The sequence below is a fragment of the Choloepus didactylus genome, chromosome 18 (genome assembly GCF_015220235.1).
Source record: "Choloepus didactylus isolate mChoDid1 chromosome 18, mChoDid1.pri, whole genome shotgun sequence".
NCBI classification, from domain to species: domain Eukaryota; kingdom Metazoa; phylum Chordata; class Mammalia; order Pilosa; family Megalonychidae; genus Choloepus; species Choloepus didactylus.
Genome location: NC_051324.1, coordinates 74,100,983 through 74,123,020, shown reverse-complemented (window position 1 = coordinate 74,123,020; position 22,038 = coordinate 74,100,983). Strand labels below are relative to the sequence as shown.

Genomic DNA, 22,038 nt, shown 5'->3' with positions numbered 1-22,038 from the left:
CCACTTAGATAACAAAAAAATAAATATAATAATAGGAAATTTCTGTAGTTAAAGATGAACATCTAATCATAAATACAATGCTAAGGTTCTCCCAAAATGCCTGAAATTCTAGCCTGGAATTCAGTGTAATTAGATTTCTATTAAAAAAAAAAAAAAAATTCATGGTTCAGCAAAATTACAGACACCGTTAGCATCTCCCAGTTCCAGATCTGATAATAAGCACTCTCATGTGTCACCTGTCACCGGTACTATACTATTCCTTGTCTGAAATATCATCCACAAGAACCAAATCCAAGCCATGTCACCCATTAAGTCCTAGTTACAACAGAGAATGTTTTTAAAATAATAATTAAAAAAAAAAGCCTGAAATTAACAGATGAATTTTATTGCATCTTTAAAATCACAAATAGGTCTGGCATCTTGTTGTTTCCATTGCTGCACAACTCTTAGATCTTATTCATCAGCCTGCTGAACTGTTCCTTTTTCAGAGACATAGATACCATCCAAAAATTTTCTTATATCCTTGTTTTTAACTGTTGTTGCTTGCTGAATCAAAGCAGCTGAATTTGATACAAGTTCAATGTCATTTCCTTCAAGAATTAACTCATCTTTCTGGGCTTGAGATACTGAACAGGCAACACCTGGCCTCATCCGAACCCTGCGGATATATTTTTCACCCAAGAAATTTCGGATTTCAACCAGAGATCCACTCTCCTGAATAACAACGTTGATGGGGAAGTGAGCATACACAGACCTCATCTTGTAACGGAAGCCCAGTGTAACACCCTTGATCATGTTCTGTACATGACTACAGATAGTGCGAACTGTAGCCAGCTCTTTTCTATTTCCCCACCATTTGTCAACCCGAAGCCTCTTCTTTTTCTTCCCAAGTAAACTGAGCTCGACATTGATATGATTGAAGTCCCTCCGCAGGGTTCCTCGGGGGCCCTTCACAATAACTGTGTGTCCCTTCAGCGTGACGTTGACATTTTCTGGAATGTCGACAGTCTGGTTGCTGAGAATGGTCTTCATTCTCGCAGTAGATGCGGCCCAGAATCAACTTTTGAACATTTTTCTTACCCCCCCAAAAATAAATAAATAAATAATAAAAGTTAAAAAAGAACACCCAAAACATTCCATTGCCCCCCATCCCACCCTATTTTTCATTTAGTTTTTGTCCCCATTTTTCTACTCATCTGTCCACATACAGGACAAAGGGAGTGTGAACCACGAGGTTTTCATAATCACACAGTCACTCACACCGTGTAAGCTACATAGTTATACAATCGTCTTCAAGACTCAAGGCTACTGGGTTGCAAGTTCAACAGTTTCAGGTATTTCCTTCTAGCTATTCCAATACACTAAAAACTAAAAAGGGATATCTATGTAGTGCAAATATCTACACACTGAAAAAGGCAAATAATGTCTTCATGTTCTTTTAAGAATAGTTTTGCTCTTGGGGACCCCCCAAAAGGTCCACAGACTCTGGGGATTGCAAGCACCACAGACGATGCTATTTTTAGGTGTTGTCGACACAGATGGAGCCCACACTCAGCGGAGTCAGACATGACCAAAAATTTGGATTGCTCTCACTGCAAGTTGCTAGACCACAAGCAGCAAGGGATGGGAAGGCTCTGGGCTCAGCCTTTGCCACTTATCAAAGGGCCCCCCAAAGAGTTAACATCTACGTTTTCACTAGGTACATCTAAGGCCAGTCTAATCAGTTCTTAAAATACACAAAAATACTTTTAATGAGGAAGCAAAGTATGACAGAAATCATTATTTCTCAACCCAGAGAATGGCAATGAGATTTAAAAATCATTCTTTATATCTAAAGATTTCATTTTAAAATCAGTTCGGTAATTTTTAGTTTCTAAATGTCTCAACAAAATGTTTACTTTCACATGTACTGGTTTCAGTCATGTCAATGTCTACACTCAAATGTCAGGATGTACACAGGTTGGCAACTACTCTTCTATTTCTATAAGCAAAGAAATTCAAACAAAACACATTTCACACATTTATTAAAATTAATAAAAATTATATGGCCTCAAAACCTGCTCTTCTCATATCTCAAGTCAAGTCAGAATGCAGCCTTATGAATACAGATTAAGCTTTTAAGGAATTTTCCACAATATGAGAATTTGATCATTGAGCTTTGGCACCTGCTTATATGGGCTTCTCTACTCAGTCATAGAATCAGAGAAATTTAGGAACAGAAACAAAATGTAGAAGACAACTAGGAAAGTGAGGGGGAGGGAGAATCTAAATGACTAGCCTAGAATCACAAACCTGGGTCATTGCAAAACCAAGATGAAAGCCCCTGATTCCTGCCTCATGAGTGTCCCTGGCAATCTGTTTTCTTCTTTGCTAAATACGTGTTTGTGGCTCTGCTCAACACGTGAGAAAATGTCAAAACACGCAACCAGTGCAGATAAATGCCCCAGGTGGTCTCCTAGGGAAAATGCTTCCCCAAATCGTGAACTAGCTACTAATCAATAAAAGAGAACGTGGCAGCACAGAGAAAACCACGATGAGAAAACAAAAAGTGCAGCCTCGTTTCTAACACAAACCTCAAGGTAAGTTGCTCTTACCTGTACTTCAAAAGCAGTTTCAGGACCACTGAGCGGATTACAGGGGTCTTATCTACAGCATCATCAAATGGAGAGAGACATTTTGTGTGTTCACGGTGTCCTTAAACCAGAAAGAAGAAGGTGGTTCAGTGTCCATCACATAAAAAAAGACGAGCTGAAAGAGAACTAAATTTTCAGATCTGTAAGAAGAAGGCAACTCACTTTGGAAGTCAGTTCTTAAGAGCGTCTTCTTGAAAAAGAGTAAAGATAGCAGTTCCTCAACCACTTTCTTCTGGGGTGGAGTGTTATCTTTGAAGCACATGGTGGAAACCAGGTCCACGAAGAAGCTGTTACACATCTGACGGAACTGGGCATGTTTTTCTGTGGCTTCCCTTAGGAGCAGTTAAAAGACACGGTCAAAGACGTATAGAATCTGATCCCAAACCCCTCCCTGCAGAATGACTTGGGATTTGGACAGCATTTTGTTTTTAAGTAAAAAGAGGCAAGTAGCTCCTTATATTCATTAGAGCTGGTCTCCAAAACCACAAAGGACAGTATTTAGACTCATCTCTTCCTAGAACACTTTGATGGTTTGGACCAGCCAGCAATACCCTCAATATCCCAAAAGTACTTCACAGAATTCACCCACAGGCTTGCCCTGGGCTCCACTTGCAGGAGGCATCAGAAGGGAGGGAAGAGGAAGGAAAACCAGCGACCTAGGGAGCCGTCGAGGACTGGCAAGCCCATGGAGCTTCAGCTAATTTTAACTACCTGTTGCAACAAGCACTTTGCCAGACAAGAGCTGCTTTTTTATCTTCAGGCCGTAGAACATGACAGGCATGTACAGATCAAGGGGATGAATTTACAGCGGAAAGCTGGCTGCATCTAAATTCCTTGGCTTTATTTAATTTATAACTTTCTGGTTTATTTCCTGTAATTTTTCTTCCTCCCCATTTTGCACATGTGTATATATTTGGGAGAGAATAATTTTGAGACACCAGATGTTTATAAAGGTCCCTCAGTGGTGATCTTTCAACATAGCTCCCTGAAGTCAGGTTTTCTACCAAGAGAAGGTTAACAGGGTGTATTTCTGAATACTGTATTTGCAAATAAAAATAAAAATAAAAAGGAGGCTTTCTTAGAAGAAAGAGTTTTTCACCTATGCTTCTGGGAAACAGTAGGAGAGAATCCTTCAGGCAAGGTGGTTAAACAGAAAGGACACCACATCTGCCCCGGGATGAGCCAGGCTTTGAGGCACTGCTGGCAGAAGACATGGTCACACGGCAAACTGACAGGGTCCTGAGCATCTCCCAGGCAAATGGGGCAGGGCTGGACCCCGAACCTGGAAGGCAAGGAGGGCGATCGGTTCCAAAGCAGCAACTTCTGCCACGATCAGCGAAAAGGACAACGGGTTCAGCATGCTCTCCTTCGGGGATCCCAAACGGAAGCGTACCTGGCAAGGGCCATACTGGCCTGGTCCTTACACCTACGGAGCGTGGACATCACCGCGACAAAAGGCCGGTGGGTCTTGAGGTCAGAGTCATCTTGCAGACACTAAGCAGGAAAGGCAGGCACAAGGAATTGAGTTAGGCAAGATGGGCAGAGGGCCCCGGCAGGCGAGCTTCCTGAAGGCGGCAAAGAAAGCAGGTGGCGCAGCCATTCTGCCAGCTGGCCGGAGAGGTGGGCAGTTAGGGCTGGATCGCTCAGATTGCAGTGTAAGGCCTCTTTTGTTTTTTATTTGTTTATTTTTGACAGTTTCTTTAACCTTAAATTCCCTTCTCTTTGTGATTATGCTGCTTTTTGGGAGAAGGACTAAATTCTCAACTTGAGATTTTCCCCTTGTCCTCTCTTCCATTTTCTTTTAAGGCGCCCCTCCCCTTCATTATGTGACAGCTCAAACTTTAAATAATAATATAATGCCCATCCCTGTATCCACCACCCAGCTTTAAGAAATCTTAACATTTTTAAATGTTTGCTATAGATCACTTTTTTAAAGAAACAAGGCATTCCAGATACAGCTGGAGCCCAGATCACATTTTCCTTCCACCCCTTCCCAGAGATAACCACAAGCCTAAATTTCTACTTTTACTACGTTTGCCTGAAGAAACGTTGTGTTGTTGCTTTGCATGTTTTAAAACTTATGCATTAATGACATCACAGTGTTTACTGGTGTTGGACACTTGCTATTTTCACCAATAACTGCAGGTCTAGATCATTCATTTTAACTGCTGTGTGGTACCCACTGAGTAATATGCCACTTAGTCTGTTTCCTACTTAATGGGCTTTTAGATTGTTTCCAATTTTTTGGCAAATACTAACAATTCTGTACCCAACATTCTTGTATGTGTCTCCTTGAATGTAAGTGGGAGATTTCTCTACAGTATGTATTTAGAAGCAGAAATATTGGTTTGCAGGAAAGGCACATCTTCAACAATATAAGATGGTGAGTTTGACAGATATGCTTCTAGAATTTTGTGGTTAGGCATGATGTTTGCTATAGATGTTTCTATATTATGTGTGCTCTTAGGTAGTATCAGCTTATGGAGAGTTGCCTTCTATTCCTACTTTTCCAATAGAATTTTTTTTTTCCCAAATCAAGAATGAGGGTTGAGTTTATTTAATGCTTTTTCTACACCTTTTGAAATGTTCATACAGAGCTTATCTTTTAATCCATTATATAACTGTTGACATTTAGAAATTTATGGATTTTCTGATGTTAACTATCCTTGAATTCCCAGGATTAATCTTACTTGAAAATGATGTGTATGTGTTTAATATCCTGCTAACTTTGATTCACTAGTATTTTGTTTTTGGCTTTTTTCATCTTTGTTCATAGGGGATATGAGTCTATAATTTTTTCTTCTTGTTTTATCCTTGTCTGGGCTGAAATCTACAATGAGCTGGGTAGCTAGTCCTCTTTTATCTGAAGCAGTTTATACACGATACTCATACTTGGAAATTTAGGAACTCTCCTCTGTAGTCACTAGGTCTGGTATAATTTTGGAGGTGAGATTTTTGTTAATTTCTTTTCTTTCATTTTTACTGATGTATCTGATTCTTTTATTTTTTCTTGAGGCACTTTTAGAAATTCATGTTTTTTTTCTAGAGAATTACCCATTTCAAATCTAATTTTCCAAATAGCCTTGACTTTTCATGTTATTCTCATATAATTTAACAAGTTCAACTACATCTATGATTATATCCCCTTTTTCGTTCTTATAGCTTATAGCTCCATGTAAGCGGTGGCTTCAGGACATGCCTGGCACCTGTTCTTTCTGTTTCTTTTCACCAGCTGTGGAGCCTGGGTTCTGAAGGCCACGACCCCACAGGCAGCTCTTGTACCCCTCTCTCCCTGACCCTGCGATGGGGGCCGCTCCCTCCCAAGGCCAGGCAGCAGTCTGCTCCGCAAGTTGACCCCGGAGGTCCAGGGAAGCCCACCCCTGCTGCCCTCCCAATGGATCTGCAAGCACATTGTTCCCCAGCGGGGCAGGATGAATTAGGGGCCCCAGAAAAACAGGTTATTAATCTCAATCCAGTCCTGTTGGTGTGAACCTGTTGTAAATTGGAACTTTTTGAAAGGATGGGTCTGTCTTAATCCTATTACAGAAGATCTCTATAAGCAGCATGAAATTTAGACGTAACGAGAGAAAGGTACAGGCAGGTAGAAGCCAGAAGTCAACGGGACCCAGAAGAGAAAGGAGAAGAGGCCGTCACGAGCACGGCCATGCAACAGAAAAGCCCAGGACCCAGGGCTGCCGGCAGCCAGCCCCAGAATGCCACTGTCTCTGGGGGGAAAGCATCACCTGTCTGATGTCTTGATTTTGGACTTCTCCTAGCCTCAAAACCACGAGCCAATAAATTCCTATTGTTTAATGCAACCTATTTTGTGGTATTTGTGATCACAACTGGGAAACTAAGATACCCACATGTACGTCCCTTTCCACATACAATTACAAGAATGCTGCCATTCCTGCAAGTGAACCCTAAATGACGGTACTCTGACTTAGCAGCCAGGAAAGGGTAACTAATGAAACAATTAAATATTCTAAAGGTAACTGCCTATGTGATGAAATCACCTGCCTTTGTACTTCTAGGTAAAATTGCCAGAGAGCTGAAAGAGAACCTGCAGATAAGGGATAAATGAAGGTTTCAATTATCCTTCATCTTGGAAAGAGGCAAACCCACGCTCACTGCCGAGTCAAGCCCAAGTACTCACCTTGTCTAGTAAGGAGACATGTTCAGTCACCAGCTTGAGTAACTCAGGAATCTGACTCTCGGTTCCCAGGAGGACATGCTCCACAAAGAGCGCAATGGAAAAAACCCGATTCCACTGGTTTCTAGCAAAAGAAGGGCACAGCTCCCTCAGCAGTAGCACAAGCACCCAAGACAAAACAAGGAGAGGGAGAAGAGGCAGATGCAAGGGCCAAGGGGTCGGAAGGTAAGGAAAGGATCCGGGGTAAATGTAGATGGAGAGAGTGATGGAGAGGCCCTCCCTGACTCTCTACCCGATTCCATAGGAAAAAATGAAGTTCTGAGACATGCTGCAGCATTTTCTCTTATGGCCGAACAGCATTCCATGGTGTGTGTATCACTTCTTGTTTATCCACCCATTGGCTGATGGGCTCTTGGGCTGTTTCCAGCTTTTGGCTATTGTGAATAACACCACAATGGACACGAGTGTGCAAGGACCTGCTGGCGACCCTATTTTCACTCTCTTTGGGGATATACTTAGATGTGGAATTGCAGGTCATATGGTAATCCTATATTTAACTTTCTGAGGAATCGCCAAACTGTCTTCCACAGTGGCTGCACCATTTTACACTCCCACCAACACTGTGCTAGGGTTCCAATCCCCGTACATCTTCACCAACACTTCTTTTCTGTTTCTTTTCTTTTCTTTTTTTATAACAGCCATCCTAGCGGGCGATGGCGTCCTTTCTAACTGCTCCTTCCCATCACGCATTTCTTTCACAGGATCATGAGAACATGCTGATTTTCCACCCCACCCCCCACCCCACGATGCAGGGGACCCCTCTCCCACCCCGAAAGGTGGTTTTCTTCTTCATATTTCTGGTAGGCAAGATGATGCCTGGCCTATGACGAGGGTCCGCTAGCTGTTCAGTGAAGTGTGTGTGGGGGGGAGCCCCTTCCCACGGCACAGGTGTCTGCTCATCTTTCTCCCTGGCCTGCCAGGACTGGGTGGGCCGCTGGTGAGCACAGGCTGCGTGAATCAACAGGGGGCAGCTCCTGCACCCACCTGACTTCCCTGACGAGAGTTCTGGTGATGTCCCCTCTGTCTTGCATGTGCCCATCCGAACAGACGAGCTCCAGCGGCATGGAGAGATTCTTCACCACCTGCAACCAGGCCTGGGGACTTGGCTTCAGGGTGTCCCTGGTCAGCAATTCAACACAGACCATGGCTGCAAGCACGTCCAGAATCTGGAAGGAGGGAGAACAGAGGCCTGAGCAGCTCTAAGCACCTGCCCTCCTGTTTTTTTTATTTTATTCTATTAGTTTGGCTGCTCTAATTCCTTAGTCCAGAGGCCTGGCTGGTAGCCCCATGTGTTCTTATGTTCCATGATCAGAACCTGATCTCTTATGGTCTTGGGGTGCAGGAAGCATTGGTTAGCTGTGTCTTAACGTTTCTGAATCGCACTGACATACGACCCATTTGGAACATGGCCTGTGAGCTTTCCATGCCCGGGGTGGAGATGGGGCCTCTGCTCACACACACTCAGGCAAGGCCAAGCCCTGGGCAATTAAATATCCCTGGGAGGGATCATACCATCTCACTGTCAGATGGGGCAAACTTCTGTGTTACTTCTGTTAGGCAGTGTAGCACTTTGGGATGGACAGCTAAGATTCTGGAGAAGTTCTGGAGCCGGCTCCTGAAGTGCTGGTAGGCCAGGTGCACCCACGGCAAGGAAATCCCTTCCTCCGGCCTTCTGGACGCTGCTTTCAATTCACTGATGCAGGACCACAGAGCCATCTGCAGAAACTGGGATTAAAAAAGAAAAGGTTTTTATGTGTTTTTAAATTTAAAAAATGATACATTTTCACTTTAGAAAACTGGAGCTCTTCAAAAACTACAAAAAAGAAAATTAAAAATCATCCATACTTTTAATAGCTACGACTTAAATTTTTGGTGTAGTTCTTTCTAGTCATTTTAATACCATCCATCCATCCATCCATCCTTCCATCCTTCTCTTTCCTCTCTATCATCCCCAATTAGGATCAGAATATATCCTAATTTTTTCCACCATGTCATTGTGAATATTTCTCCTATCATTAAATATCCTTGTAAAACATCACTTTTAGTGGTGGTGTAATAATCCATCAAATGGCTCTACTTTAATTCATGCAGCCTTTATTTCTGGACAATTGAGGTATTTCTGATTTTTCATTTTTATAAATGAAGCTGTAAAGAACATTCCTGTGAATAAAATGTCCACATGGCCGACAATTTTCTTAGAACACACTCTTAAAAGTTAAATCACTGGCTCAGATTGTACAGGGTTCCAAGCTCCTCCTGCTAAACTGTCCCCAGAAGCACTGCGCTGGTTCCTTCTCAGCAACCAACATTTCAAAAATCATTTTTGCCAAACAGCGGTAAAAACGTTATCTAATTGTTCAGGTTTTGTTGATTTACTAATGAGGCTGGGCAAGTTTCCAAATGTTTTCTGGATGTCTATACAATTATTTTGTTAATAATTGTTTTATAACCTTTATCAATTTTTAAAAACCAGGACATTTTCTCTTTAATTCCTGAGAGAACTTTTTAAACCTTTAGTAAATGTCATATTTATGTACATTATGTGCTCTTCAAATTTGTCCCTTTCTTTTTTCCATGCTCTGAAGTTAGAAAATTTGGGGTAGTCAAAAGTAGCAATCTTTCCATAATAACATCACGTATTACTCTTATCCTGTAGGGTCAGTTAAATATTTACCACAATTTTCTTCAAGAGAAACAAAAGATTTAAGAAGAAGGTGTTACAGGGACGTTGGAGGGTCTTCATCTCAATAAGGACCCCCGCTCTGGGGAGCCCCGGGCCGTGGCTGGAGGTCTTTCACCGAGCGTCCCGAGGAGCTGGGGCAGCCTTGGACACATGGTGTCCTCAGACCACACTCTTCCATCAGAGTAACCGCTCTGGGTGCGCTTGTGAGGCAAAGTGCTTGTGGTGTTCCCAGGCCACAACGTCACACAAGCGTCACCCCTGCCCCCTCGGTAAGTACTTACCTTCAATTCTTCTGCAGAGGATACGCTCATGGTCAAGAGGAGAAAGTCCTTCACATAACCCTGCAGGAGCATCTGCTGCTCTGCTCCATCGAACTGAGCAAGAAACTTGCCCAGCGGGGTCCGCTGAAAGATTTCCACTAACTTCTCCGACAGCCCTGAGGATGAGAAAGCAGAGGATGGCCTGGAATACGAACCTAAATTGTGACACCCCCCCCACTCCTCTCACATTCAGAATCGCCCCGCTTCCCTCGGAGAAGGGACGGTGACTCTGTGAACAGTCATGGCGGATAAGGGTCTGCTGAACGGCAGCTCATGGACAAAGGGGGGAGGGCCACCTGCTTTTACTCAGAAGGAAAGGAATGGTCCTTTTCTAGGAAGTTCAGATTTTTTTCCAGTGGAATAACAGAACCACAAGCAGAATCAGTGTCACATTAAGGCAACAAACAGCCTCGCTATCCTCAAAAGGACAAATCTCTATGAATAAGCCAAGTTTGGTGTGGCATGTTTATTAAGCTGTAGCGTGCTTCAGGGACCCGAGCACCCAAGCGAGGCCGGGATGCACGGGTCCCCCTGCAGGGCCCAGGGCGGGAGGATGACCTGAGCCCAAACGGGCTGCCTTCGAGTGCACAGCGGTGCTGCTCCAGCAAAGCGAGGCTGGGGTCTGGCCCTGAAGAAAGGAAACTCATCAGGAGAGAGACCGTCCAGAGAAAGGGGCAGAGCACGTACCTAAAAAATAAGTTCACCTTAAGTATTTTGACCCGTATCTTTAAAAGGCAGTGTGATAAGTGAAGTTTAAAAAGACAGTTTCATGTACAAAAAACACCTTTTCCCCCAAACACTGTGTTATCATTGGTTTTCCCCAGATGACTGGCCAAACCACATGATATCTGATGGCAGAGCAAAGTACCAGTTTTGAGCTGTGTAATTCCAGGGGGATGTTGACAGCTCGGTTTGGAGGAAGACGACGCTCTATTCCAGTTGCTGGTGGCCACTGAGAAAGGTCCACGTGGGGACATCTCCTGAGCCCTGTGCTTTGATTTTCCAGAAGCCCCTTCCTGACAGAACACATCCTGTTCCACCAGATCCCTGGCCGTCACGTGACTAACCAACATCTTACAGGCCACCTTTGCCCTGTAACTTAAAGGCTGCTGATCCCTGCTGAAAACTTCTATTCCTTTAGCAGAAACTTCAACACTCAGGGTAGCCATAAATTCCAGGCTATTCCACATGCCACGTTTTTAAAACCCACACTCCAAAACCGACCTGAGGGTCGTGGCGCCTATTTGTGTTGGCTCATTACTCCTCTGCCCACACACAGTCTGCCCTGCCTCCAGGTGTTCTTACCTTCTGCATCTTTTATGTACTGAGCCTGGATCCAAAGCTCTTCCAGATAGTCCTTGATTCTCCAGCTGAAAGGGACATCGTTGGACTCATTCTCTGAAAGCTTCATGTCGTTCTGGACCATAATGTACGACATCTCACCTTTAGCTCTAGGAAGAGGTGAAGGAGGAAAAAGAACATGGTCAATGAGATGCCACTTAAGACACAAGGCAAGTCCACCGGTGCTGCCCATTCCTCACGACTCTCAAAAATAAGGGTGTCTGGAAGGCTACAGAGACAGCCCACTTGTCTCTTTTTATAGCCCAGGGTTTCTGTTATCAAGGAACTACAGGACGGACATATGTAACCCCTTCATTTTACAGACAAAACAAAAGCAACAGAAGGCTGGGAGGGGCCAAATAAGTTGCCCAAAGTCTCTGGCAGAACCAGGTCTTCTGGTGCCTACACCAACTCTTTCCCCTAAACCTGTGACTCTTCAGGAGCAAATTCTTTCTTTCATGATCATCAACAGTGTATTGTCTTCCAAATAAGTCTTTCCACTGGCAATGCAGAATCCCTTTCACTTTATATAGCCTCTAAGTAATGTACACCCCAGAAAAGAACCCTCTGGAAATCCAAACAGGAAGCTTTGGGAGGCCAACAAAACTCGAGATCCCCGAGACCAGGTGTAGAGATAGGCTGTTTACTCCCACGGGGTCCCAACTGTAGAAGAGGTCAAATTTGGCTGTTGTAACTATAATGGGTGCCCTGAAAGCAGGGAAATGAGGAAGGTGGAAAATGAAACAAAGAGATTTATCAGAAGTTTAGAAAACTCCCTTTTGTCCCTGTAAAGCTGTGTAAAAGAGCAAACTTCAATGCAAATCTAAAATAGATAACTTAGGGTTAGGGTTAGGTTTCATCAAGCACTTGAAGAGCATATTAACCTTGCTGCTAAATAGACCTATGGGATGGAATTCAGATTTCAGAAATAAACCCTCGTGTCTATGGCCAACTGAGTTTGCACAAGGGTGCCAGGGCCACTCAGCAGGGAAAGAATTGTCTCTTCCAAAAAGGTGCTGGAGAAACTGTAAATCCACATGTGAAAGAATGCAATTGGGCCCCTACCTCACACCATATACAAAAATTAACTCAAAATGGATCAGTGACTTAAACATAAGAGCTAAAACCATAAAATGCTTAGAAGAAAACAAAGGGAGAAATCTACAGTACCCTGTAGTAGGCAATGCATTTTTAGATTTCATACCAAAATCACGAGCGACAAAAGAAAAATAAATAGATAAATGGACTTGATCAATATTAAAAACTTTCTCTACAAAGGACATTATCAAGAAAATAAAAAGACAATTAACAAAATAGGAGAAAATATTTGGAAATCATATACCTGATAAAGTTTGAGATCAGAATATATAAAAAAACTCCTACAACTCAACAACAAAAAGACAAACAACTCAATTAAAAAATGAGCAAAGTACTTGAATAGACACTTCTCCAAAGATACACAAGTGGGCAAAAAAGCATCATTAGCCATTAGAGAAATGCAAATCAAAACCACAATGAGGTACCACTTCACACCTACTAGAATGGCTATTATTTAAAAAATGGAAAATAACAAGTTTCAGGGAGGATGTGCTTGTACAGTGTTGGTGGGTATGCAAAATGGTGCAGCCTCTGTAGAAAACAGTTTGGTGGTTCCTCAGAAAGTGAAATCTAGAATTACCATATGATCCGGCAATCCCACTTCCAGGTACATTCTCACAAGAATTGGAAACAGGGACTCGGACAGATACATGCACACCAATTTCATCACAGCCTTATTCACTATAGGCAAAAAGGTGGAAGCAACCTAAGTGTCCATCCACAGGTGAACAGATAAACAAAACATGATGCATCCACACAATGGAATATTATTTAACCATAAAAAGGAATGAAGTGCTGATCCACAGCTACGACATGGATGAACCTTGAAGACATCACATTGCGTGAAATAAGCCAGACACAAAAGGACAAATATTGTATGATTCCACTTATATGAAATACCCAGAGTATGCAAATTCATAGACAGAAAGTAAGCTACATGTTATGGAGGGCTGGGATGGGGGTAGGTAGGAAATAGGGAGATATTGCTTAACGGGTGCAGGGTGTCTGCTCGGGGTGAGGAACGGGTTTCGTTAGTGGGCTTAACGTCACTGAACTGTACGCATGAGAGTGCTTGAGAAGGGACATTGTGTCGTATATATGTTACGCCAACAAAAAACAAAGCCTGCTGCCATGTTAGGACGCTTTCCCTTCCCGTAAAAAGAAAGTCTTCTACTCACCTTGCATCATTTGCCACTAGAGGGATGTTGAGAAGCTTCACATCCCTGAAAATAAACATCCAAAGTTTTCTTGCCCACGGTGGAGCCTCCGGCCTGAAGAGCAGCTCGAGGTTGCAGTCCCGGTCGATGAACGACACCATACTAGCCAGGAGAGGGGTCACCGCACCCTGAATCCGCTTCCAAAGTGTGTGCCTGCAGGCGGGAGAGAGGCAGACCCCTGCTGCAGCGAGCACGGCCACACTGGGGCTCCTGCTGTCCTCTGCCCCCCGGCTCCGTCCTGAAGGCGATGCGACATCTGCTCTACCCAACCCCACCCGGCTGCCTTCATCCTTTGGAAGTTCTAGAAAAGTGACTCACAGAGGAGATGTCCAAGGTCAGAGGGAAACTGGAAAGGAACGTTGTTCTGCATCTAATAAACTGTAATGTATTTATTTAAAGAGGCCAAGTAGTGTTGGCTTTATTTGTTATTCAACAATTTCCCAGGACAAGAAGTCCTAGGATCTATAAATAAGGAAAATAATGACCAAATTCATGTGGAAAAAATAATAAATGTTATTTTAAGAAATAAAGATCAATTGCGGATAGAATAAAGAAGAGACCAAAGTAAATTTTTTTGCAGATCAAGTTAGACAAGAAAGCACATGTTTATTACAAACACTAACGTGTTTTAGTACACTAGATCTGAGTATTTGTGAACTGGTTGAATTAAGTGCATGACATTTTGTTATTGTAATTATAAGCTGATACATAGAAATAAAAAACTATGATCCATTTCAAAGTTCTTGTGGAAAAGCATAAGAAATCTGTTTCTAGGTAATTAATGTTGGGAAGAAAATTGCAAGCTCTATTTCAAAAAGAATACAACGAAATACTTTTTTAAAGTACATAGTGCACAGGAAGCAGAGGAGAATTTTAGAATGTCTACCAAAAAATAAAGCAAGTCGATAATCATGGAGATCACTTGATTTAAGGGGAAAATGCTGAACTAGAAAAAGTGTAGAAGACTAGAGAAGGGAAAGGTTAAAACTGGCCAAGCTGGGAAATGGGGCAGGGCAGCTGCCAAGCGTAGCTCGGCCGTGTCTGGAGAGGTAGGCAGAGGTTGGCAGTCGGGGAAATTGTAGCAGAAACTGTTAGGTTCGGAGCCGTTCAAGAATTCATACAATGCAGCGAGTCAAAGTTTAAGTATAAAGTTTAAGATTTATTAGAGGAAGAAAGCAGGTGGGAGCCAGCAGAAAAGAAAAGAAGAACAATGGCTCCTGCTCTCTATCTGAGAGCAGCATTTTTTAAGGGAAAAAAGGAACCCACGTTGGGTAGGGCTTCTGCTGTGATGTTCTGTGCCTCGACTGGGTGAGCGCTTATCTAGTTTTGGGGTGATCGGTTGGTAGAATTCTGAGACAATATTCTTTTGAAGAAAGCAGCTGCATTGTCTAACTGGGGAGAGCAGGCCTTCTTGGTTGTTTATTTTATGGGCATCTCTGTCCTTGCCTTACCCGCCTTTGAGGGGTCACTGGGATGGCCTTGAACAGCCTTGAACAGCCTCATTCTTTAGTTTATGGGGCACCTGTTTTCTTGTGAGATAAGCTGTGGGGCTCCTGAGTTAGAAACTTGTTTTACTAAATGTTAGTTTCTTCTTCTGGGATCTAACAGAAACGATTGTGACTGTTTAACCCCAAGAGGCCAATGTCTCAAATTCCCAAACTGTGGAGATGGTGGCCAGAGCTAGTCACTGGAGCCTTGCAACAGCAGGAGTGCCGCCGACACCTGCAACAGGTGAGTGCAAGGGGCGCAGCTCTGACCACCCGAGGCCACCGAGTCCCCCGTTCCGCTCTGCAACACCGGCAAACGGAGGAAGTCAGGGGTGGTGACAGGGGAGGCAGAAAACAGGTTTTACCAGGTATTAATAAAATCCATAAGGAGCAACCAAGGGAAATGAAAAGGGTTCTAGGTTCGTTTCCGATCTCATAAAATTCTGTCAGAAGGGAGAATTCAGAAAGAAATTAAGGATAACATTGGCAAAAACTAGAAGTGGAAAAATTCCTACAGTAACTGTGGCAACCCGTGGCCTAAGCAAAACAGGCCTGCAGATCTTTGGTGCACAGCAGTGTGCATGACCTAGGCAGCTAAATGTTTAACCTGTTGTCTTTTAAGCCAGTGAAGAGCAAAAGGGTAAAGTGACCTTAAAATGTAACTTTATGGGAAGCAGGCAGGAAATGAGAGGCTCTTAGTCCCACAAAAAGAGCAAAATATAATTGTTCAAGTGTTATTCTAGTCCTTCCTGCACCGCCCCCCAGGTCAGAGTGACCTGTTCCTGCATCTGTGCTCCCCCCACACTTAGGAAGATCTTTGTCTTAAACCCTTATAAAAGGCTTTCTGTCCTCTTTGCATTGCTCGGTCGTCTTCCCTGCGAATGCAATGCCTGCTCAGCCTGAGAGAGCCGTCATGACCTCTCCACTTCTCACCCTGTAAGTAAGCCCCAAATAAAAGTTCATGTAGCAGAAAATGCTCGTTGTCTTTAGCCTTGGACTGGCATGGCCCTCATGGGCTACAACAGTAACGAGGCTCGTGTGAATGTGCTCCAGCTTTCCGCTGAGCAGTGGTGATGTACCACGTGCCCCCTCCTGTCCCACAAAGGCGGCCCACCGGGGGAAGAAGCAAACCACAGTCGGAAGGGGCCTTGTAGGAGAACTGAACTTCCTTTCAGAGACGAGGAAACTGACAGCCAAGAGTGAAAACACCCCTCTAAGAGCTTGCTGCCAGCAGTGGCAGCTGGGCCTGCGTCTGGGACATGGTTGCTTCATCAAAGATAGTCAGTGATTGCACAGAAAAACGACTGTGGACAAGAAATGTATATCACTGGCTTCTGTTTTTGTAGTTATTATTTCAAACAGTAGGCCTGGGAAAATAATTTCCACGCCTTCCCTGCATAACATCTTACTTTAACCTAAACCAGCATCCCTTTCTGTGGTTTATGACAGGCTGGTGTACACTCAGCACCCTACGAGAACAGATGCTCTGTTTCTTCTTAAGTTTTCTATTAGAAGTGCGCACAGGAAAGAGTACAATGAACCCCCAAATCTAACAGTCATCTGGAGTCGTCGAGTGCTCTTTTGAAAAGAAGTAAATACAGCGTTGACTCACTCAGGGTTTTAGAAGCAGCCTCTCACCGTGCTCCCCGGGGCTGGGGAGAGGGAGTGAGCGCAGACGTGCAGGTACAGCCGCGGCATTTAAACCACGGCCTGGCGTTCCTGGCTCTCCGTACCTGAAAGTGCCCGCCTCCTGGAGCGCATCCAGATCCGACGCCTCCTTCACCACCCACTCCCTCACGCTGTGCAGGCAGTTCTCTTCTTGCTTCTTTAGAAGAACATAGAGGCGTGTCTTGGAGACCCGCAGGAAAGAAGCTGTGGAAAGGCAGAGCAGACGCCCACTCAGCAGAGCCCCCAGGTGCTCCGCCAGAGGCTCTGCCAGGCCCTTCTGACCCCCCACCCATAAAGGGGGCTTCCTTTCCTTTGGCTGGTCCACTGCCAGAGCAAAACTCTGGACACGCTCTCAGACCCCCAGTGCCAGCTGCTTCCGTGAGCCACGCCAGGCTGCCCAGCTTTCCTGGGAATGATTCTTTCTGCGGAAGACAAGCCCACAGTGGGGCGCAGGCAAGAAGTGGGAAGGGAGCAGCCATACCTTTGAATTCGTCATCTTCGCTCAAGAGACTGAGAAGAATGGTGACTCGCTGCATATTGCGTGTAAAACTCTCGTTCTGATCCCTGAGCATCCCCACGGCGCTTTGGATGCAGCTTCTCAGGAGGCTGGTGGTGTCCAGGATCGGCACCTGGGGGTGCAGACAATCAGGTCTTCCATGGCTGCCGTTTCCGGGATGGGTGAAAGCTAAAGCTCTGCTCACGGAGGAGGTGGTCTGAAGGTGAGCAGATGGGCAGCAAGGGCCCTTCGCACGGCCCCTGCACGGCCACCAGCCGGTCCCTGTGCTTCTGCCCACGCCCCTGGGTCCAGCTGCTCACAGGTGGGGACTCAGCCAGAGAATAAGGACAGAGCAAAACTAACCAAGGATTTCATGAGACAGCGAATGCCGAACTGCCTCCTAACAGTTGGCCTACGCTTCGAGAGCAGAGGGGTAAAAAGATATTGAGCCAACGACTGTGCAGGCTATGCCTCTAACTCCTAATGGAAAAGCGTAAAGATACAGCTCCAAAGTGCTACCCAAAGAACGACAACTTACATCCCTTCTTCCCGCTTCAGAGCTTTCCTTTTCCGCCTCCTGAGAATCTTCAGTCTCCATCTCCACGACCGCCACGTCCCCTGGTTGGTTCGTTTCCATCCCTGTCTCCTCACTGTCGTCTTCTGCCTCGGCCTCACCTCTCTCGACTGCAACAGAAGGAAAAACAACGGCATCACTGTCCGGAAAACGAGCGTGGCGGCACGAGCAATGCTTTCTGTGTTTATGCTCTGGCGGAGGCTTTCCCTGGTTCCAGGCCCAGTGGGGCTGCCCCATCTGTGCTGCCACATGGGTCACCCTCGCGCTCACCCACTCGCCACGCTTCATCCACCACGCTCCCAGGCTCTGACGGCGGGTGCAGGAACCCAGGCACCGGCACCCAACAGATTCTAGAGGATCTTGCTCACACAGCCTTGGACGGTGCCCCATGGAGACGTGACCCTCTGCCTCGGGAAGGCCCTCGGGAAGCGGGACAGGGTGCTCTCTGGCCGGTCATCAGCCAGTGCAGCCAAGGTGTAGGGTCGGGGCTGGGATCTGAAGGCAACCGAAGCACGGGGCCAGGCCCTAGCCCCCACCATGCACCGCGGCCCATCTGGGGTCCTCTCCGGCACTTCTACCGTCCCGCACCCCCAAAGGCTGGAACTCATGACTCACCCTCAGCTCTGTCTTCCGGCATGAAGAGCTGGCTGATGGAGACGCACTGCAGTTTGGTCACGTCCGAGGCCATGACCGTGGACCTCCGGAGGTCATCGATGTGCACAGACCACCACAGTCCTGCGGGGCAAGGACCCAGAACCTTCTCATGTCCTTTCTGATCTTTCTGTCAGCCCTTAACAGGGATGCTACATGCCCTGATGCTTAACAAATCTCTGCTGAACCCTTGAAAATATCCAAGGGGAAACCACCTGACCCATTATATATGTTCCCATGAATAGCTTTAACATAAAAATCAATTTTAAGAATGAAACATAGACTTGGGAAACATATCTGAACAAGGTTTGTGATTCTTTTGGCATATTTGTTCTTATATTTGCTGTGTCACAATTAATAAAGGAATGTAAGCACTGGCAAGGTTTGACTTTCATTATTATTTCTGTAAAATTAATTATTAATTATTATTTCTATAAAATTAATTAGGGTAAACTGTTATGTTCCTATTTCTAGAACACAGATTTTCTTACAGAAAAAACATTTGGGGAACCCTTTCTAAAAAAGTAAAAAGAGAGAGACAGATTTTAAGTTAGCATCCCTGCCCCGAAACATCAATGTATTAATACCCTCCTAATAGTGTTAGATAGGGATATTGTCTCTGCATAATCCATAAAATTAAAGGTGATGAAACAGAGAGTAATCAAGCATCTACCTACAAGTTCAAGGAAACGTTGTACATTGTGGCATTGTGCCGGTTTGAATGTATTGTGTCCCCCAAATGCCATTATATTTGTAGTTTTGTGGGGCAGAAATTTTGGTGCTGGTTGGATTTGCTTGGAGTGTGCCCCACCCAGCTGTCGGTGATAATTTTGATGAGATGTTCCCATGGAGGCGTGGCCCCGCCCATTCAGGGTGGGCCTTGATCGGTGGAGCCATATAAATGAGCTGACTCAAAGAGGAAAGGAGTGCAGCTGGGAGTGATGTTTTGAAGAGGAGCAAGCTTGCTAGAGAGGAACGTCCTGGGAGAAAGCCGTTTTGAGGCCGGAGCTTTGGAGCAGATGCCAGCTGCCTTCCAAGCTAGCAGAGGTTTTCCAGACACCATTGGCCATCCTCCGGTGAAAGTACCCGATTGCTGAGGTGTTACCTTGGATGCTTTGTGGCCTTAAGACTGTAACTGTGTAGTGAAATAAACCCCCGTTTTATGAAAGCCTATCCATCTCTGGTGTTTTGCATTCTGCAGCATTAGCAAACTAGGACAGGCATCAAGTCCAAAAATGAGTGTTTTTGTGCAGTAATCAGTGGTAAGAAATAAACTGCATCAAAAAGAATATTGTTGCAACTAGCACTAATAACTTAATTTTAGACTTGTACAACAGAGGACCAAATTGGAAAGAACTCAAATATTATTTAACTACATGTATTCACTAATATGTCAGTCCTACCTCCGTGGAATCCTACGTAGGACGTTTCACTCCCCATCCGCGACAGTTTTGTGATGAAATAGACTAGGATACGGTCCTTATTTTCTTGCACCGTGTTGATTTCATTTAGAGCAGAATACCTATTTAGAAAACAAACAAGCACACAAACAAAACCAAAGTTGAGAGACGGCTGAAGGGAAGCCTAGCAGCTGTCAGTTCAACCTCATGCTCTCACGTGTTTTTTAGCTTTAAATGAATTTCACGCCCCGTGATCTCAGTCTCGTCTATTGGAGAGAGTAGAAGTTCTCTTAGAGAAGGCATCTTCCCATCCGTTCACGAGTGCCTCTCCTTTATTGAAGAGAGTCTCTGCGTTCCGAGCCCTGATGGGCTTGCCCTGGTGTTACGGAGGGTGAGGCCAGCAGAACTTTCCATTTCAAGAAGAGTTCTGGGAGCAATGTGATTTCCCTCAGATGGTCAATGACCAAAGTCAACTCCCCACCAGGATCTAATGCGGGTATGAAATGAAATACAGCCTCCAATGCTTTACGAGGTCCAGAAGTCATTTAGCTTTTGGTAATAAGGGGACATAGTTCTTCGAGTACCAGATTTCCCCTGCACACACTATAAGAACGTCCAAAAAGATACAAAGACAGAATTGAAGTATTGTCGTTGTCCCTGAACATACAATAAATGCAAAGTTCATCCTTCAAACTGACAATTACCATAACATGTTTCTAAACACATGCTTCAAGGATCTTCTTTTATATCCTATTAATATAATTTTATATCCTTTTATGTTCTAGAATATTTTACTATTTTTGTATTGTTATTAGTCTTTTGTCTTTTCAGAAAGTTAAGCTTCTTCTGTTTCTCTAGTCTACGTTTGGGGGATCGAGAAGGAAGAATTTTTCTTATTTTTCTTTCTAGACTTTTATGGCCCTACCTCTATACTATTTGCAGGGAAGAAATTCTTTGGGTGTTCCCGAGCCCCTGAATAAATTCTGAGTTCCATGGGTACTTGGAGAAAAACATGAAAAACTTACTTAGCTGAGGCGATAAGCTGAGCACTGTGGACACCATCTTCAAAATCCGTCTGAATAATGAGGATTTTACACCCAGCTGTGTTAGTTAAGCAGTTTCTGAAAGAAAAAGGAAGTGATCCAGATGAGTTGTCTGTCCTAAGAAAAGGGTAACAAAACTCCCAAAGGGGATGGGACATATAAAGGCTACAGAGGAAAGATGCCCAGGTGGGATTTTTTTCCACACGACGAGTAGACAATCCTGGGGAGAAAGAAAAAACCCACAACAAATTCTTCCGAAGGAGATGGAGAAACAGCAGTTCCAGGGGAGGACGGTTCGGGCAGGTTCTGAGTTGCCGAAGGTAGCGGAGACGAGAGGGACACTTGGAGAATCCACCAGCCAGCCTCCGCGTAGCCACGGGCCCTCACCGTCCATGATCAATGCCGGCACGTGAGCCGGTGATCTGTTCCTATTGGGGCCCCCGGAGGCGGGGGGCAGGTGAGCGACACTCACCGGACTTCTCTGAGAAACGAGTACTCCGTGTCAAACTGCTGCAGGCTCAGGACGGTGGGTCTCCCAGCCCAGCCCGCTAACTCGGCTTCCAAAAGTTCGCAGTCATGACTGGTTAGCAGCCTGGAGAAGGTGGTGATCTGCCAAGTTAGGAAACGCAAATGAGTTGATCAGATTCAAGTTCAAGGTTGCCCGCCTGCTGGGTTTAGAGCCTCGAAACAGAAAGATACCCAGCAAATCCCTCCTGCAGGTTCGGCACTGTGCGACCAGCACACCGACAGTGAGGAATCACACCCCAAGGAGTGTCAAACCAAGGCAGAGCTGAGGCGAGAACCTTGGGGGTCAACAGGGAACGAGGAGAAGACCCCCTGCCCAACATGCCCTAGTCTCCTCCCTGGACCCCATGTCTCCTCTCTGCATGAAACTCCTCCGATCCTGGGGGCTGAGCACGATGCCGTCTCTTCCTTGGAATCCTGCTTCAGACCTTGGGATGGAGCTAGCCCCTGGCCTCCCACAGCTCCATCAGCGAATCCCCCCACCACTGGATCCTGGTGCAAAACATAACACTCCTCGAGGGCTTGGTCTCGAATCACCATCTCCGGGCCTGACCCTAACACTGAGCTCCAGCTTCCCACATCCAACCACGTGACTGTCTACTTGGACGTTACAGGCCATCAGCACCGATCCCATGGGATTCCCCATCGCCTGCCCCAAACTTGTCGCTCGTTCCTAGACCCCCACCGGG

General features: G+C 45.2%; 2 protein-coding genes across 4 annotated transcripts in view; both read right to left on the bottom strand.

Moving 5' to 3' along the window:
* Positions 1-22,038, bottom strand: part of RNF213 (ring finger protein 213) — a 100,078-nt gene that overhangs the window by 21,395 nt on the left and 56,645 nt on the right. For all 3 annotated transcript variants that reach the window (XR_005212659.1, XM_037808886.1, XM_037808887.1), the window contains 17 exons: positions 21,297-21,433; positions 20,807-20,902; positions 19,785-19,903; positions 18,346-18,465; positions 17,695-17,840; positions 17,142-17,289; positions 16,726-16,864; positions 13,467-13,658; positions 11,155-11,300; positions 9,811-9,965; positions 8,359-8,571; positions 7,831-8,012; positions 6,790-6,910; positions 4,027-4,127; positions 3,733-3,915; positions 2,796-2,965; positions 2,595-2,694 (listed from right to left, as the gene is read on the bottom strand). Coding sequence is in view for 2 of the 3 variants with exons in the window: in XM_037808886.1 (XP_037664814.1) it covers positions 2,595-2,694; positions 2,796-2,965; positions 3,733-3,915; positions 4,027-4,127; positions 6,790-6,910; positions 7,831-8,012; positions 8,359-8,571; positions 9,811-9,965; positions 11,155-11,300; positions 13,467-13,658; positions 16,726-16,864; positions 17,142-17,289; positions 17,695-17,840; positions 18,346-18,465; positions 19,785-19,903; positions 20,807-20,902; positions 21,297-21,433 (2,468 nt within the window). In the remaining variant the exon portion in view is untranslated. The remainder of the gene's footprint in view (positions 1-2,594; positions 2,695-2,795; positions 2,966-3,732; positions 3,916-4,026; positions 4,128-6,789; positions 6,911-7,830; positions 8,013-8,358; positions 8,572-9,810; positions 9,966-11,154; positions 11,301-13,466; positions 13,659-16,725; positions 16,865-17,141; positions 17,290-17,694; positions 17,841-18,345; positions 18,466-19,784; positions 19,904-20,806; positions 20,903-21,296; positions 21,434-22,038) is intronic.
* Positions 410-1,062, bottom strand: LOC119513561 (60S ribosomal protein L9-like). Its single transcript, XM_037808890.1, has one exon. It carries the CDS (start codon positions 1,030-1,032, stop codon positions 454-456), a length of 579 nt encoding a protein of 192 aa, XP_037664818.1. The 5' UTR covers positions 1,033-1,062; the 3' UTR covers positions 410-453.

Excerpts from the sequence above, each read along its gene's own strand:
- LOC119513561 (XM_037808890.1), bottom strand. The coding sequence starts at position 1,032 with ATGAAGACCATTCTCAGCAACCAGACTGTCGACATTCCAGAAAATGTC.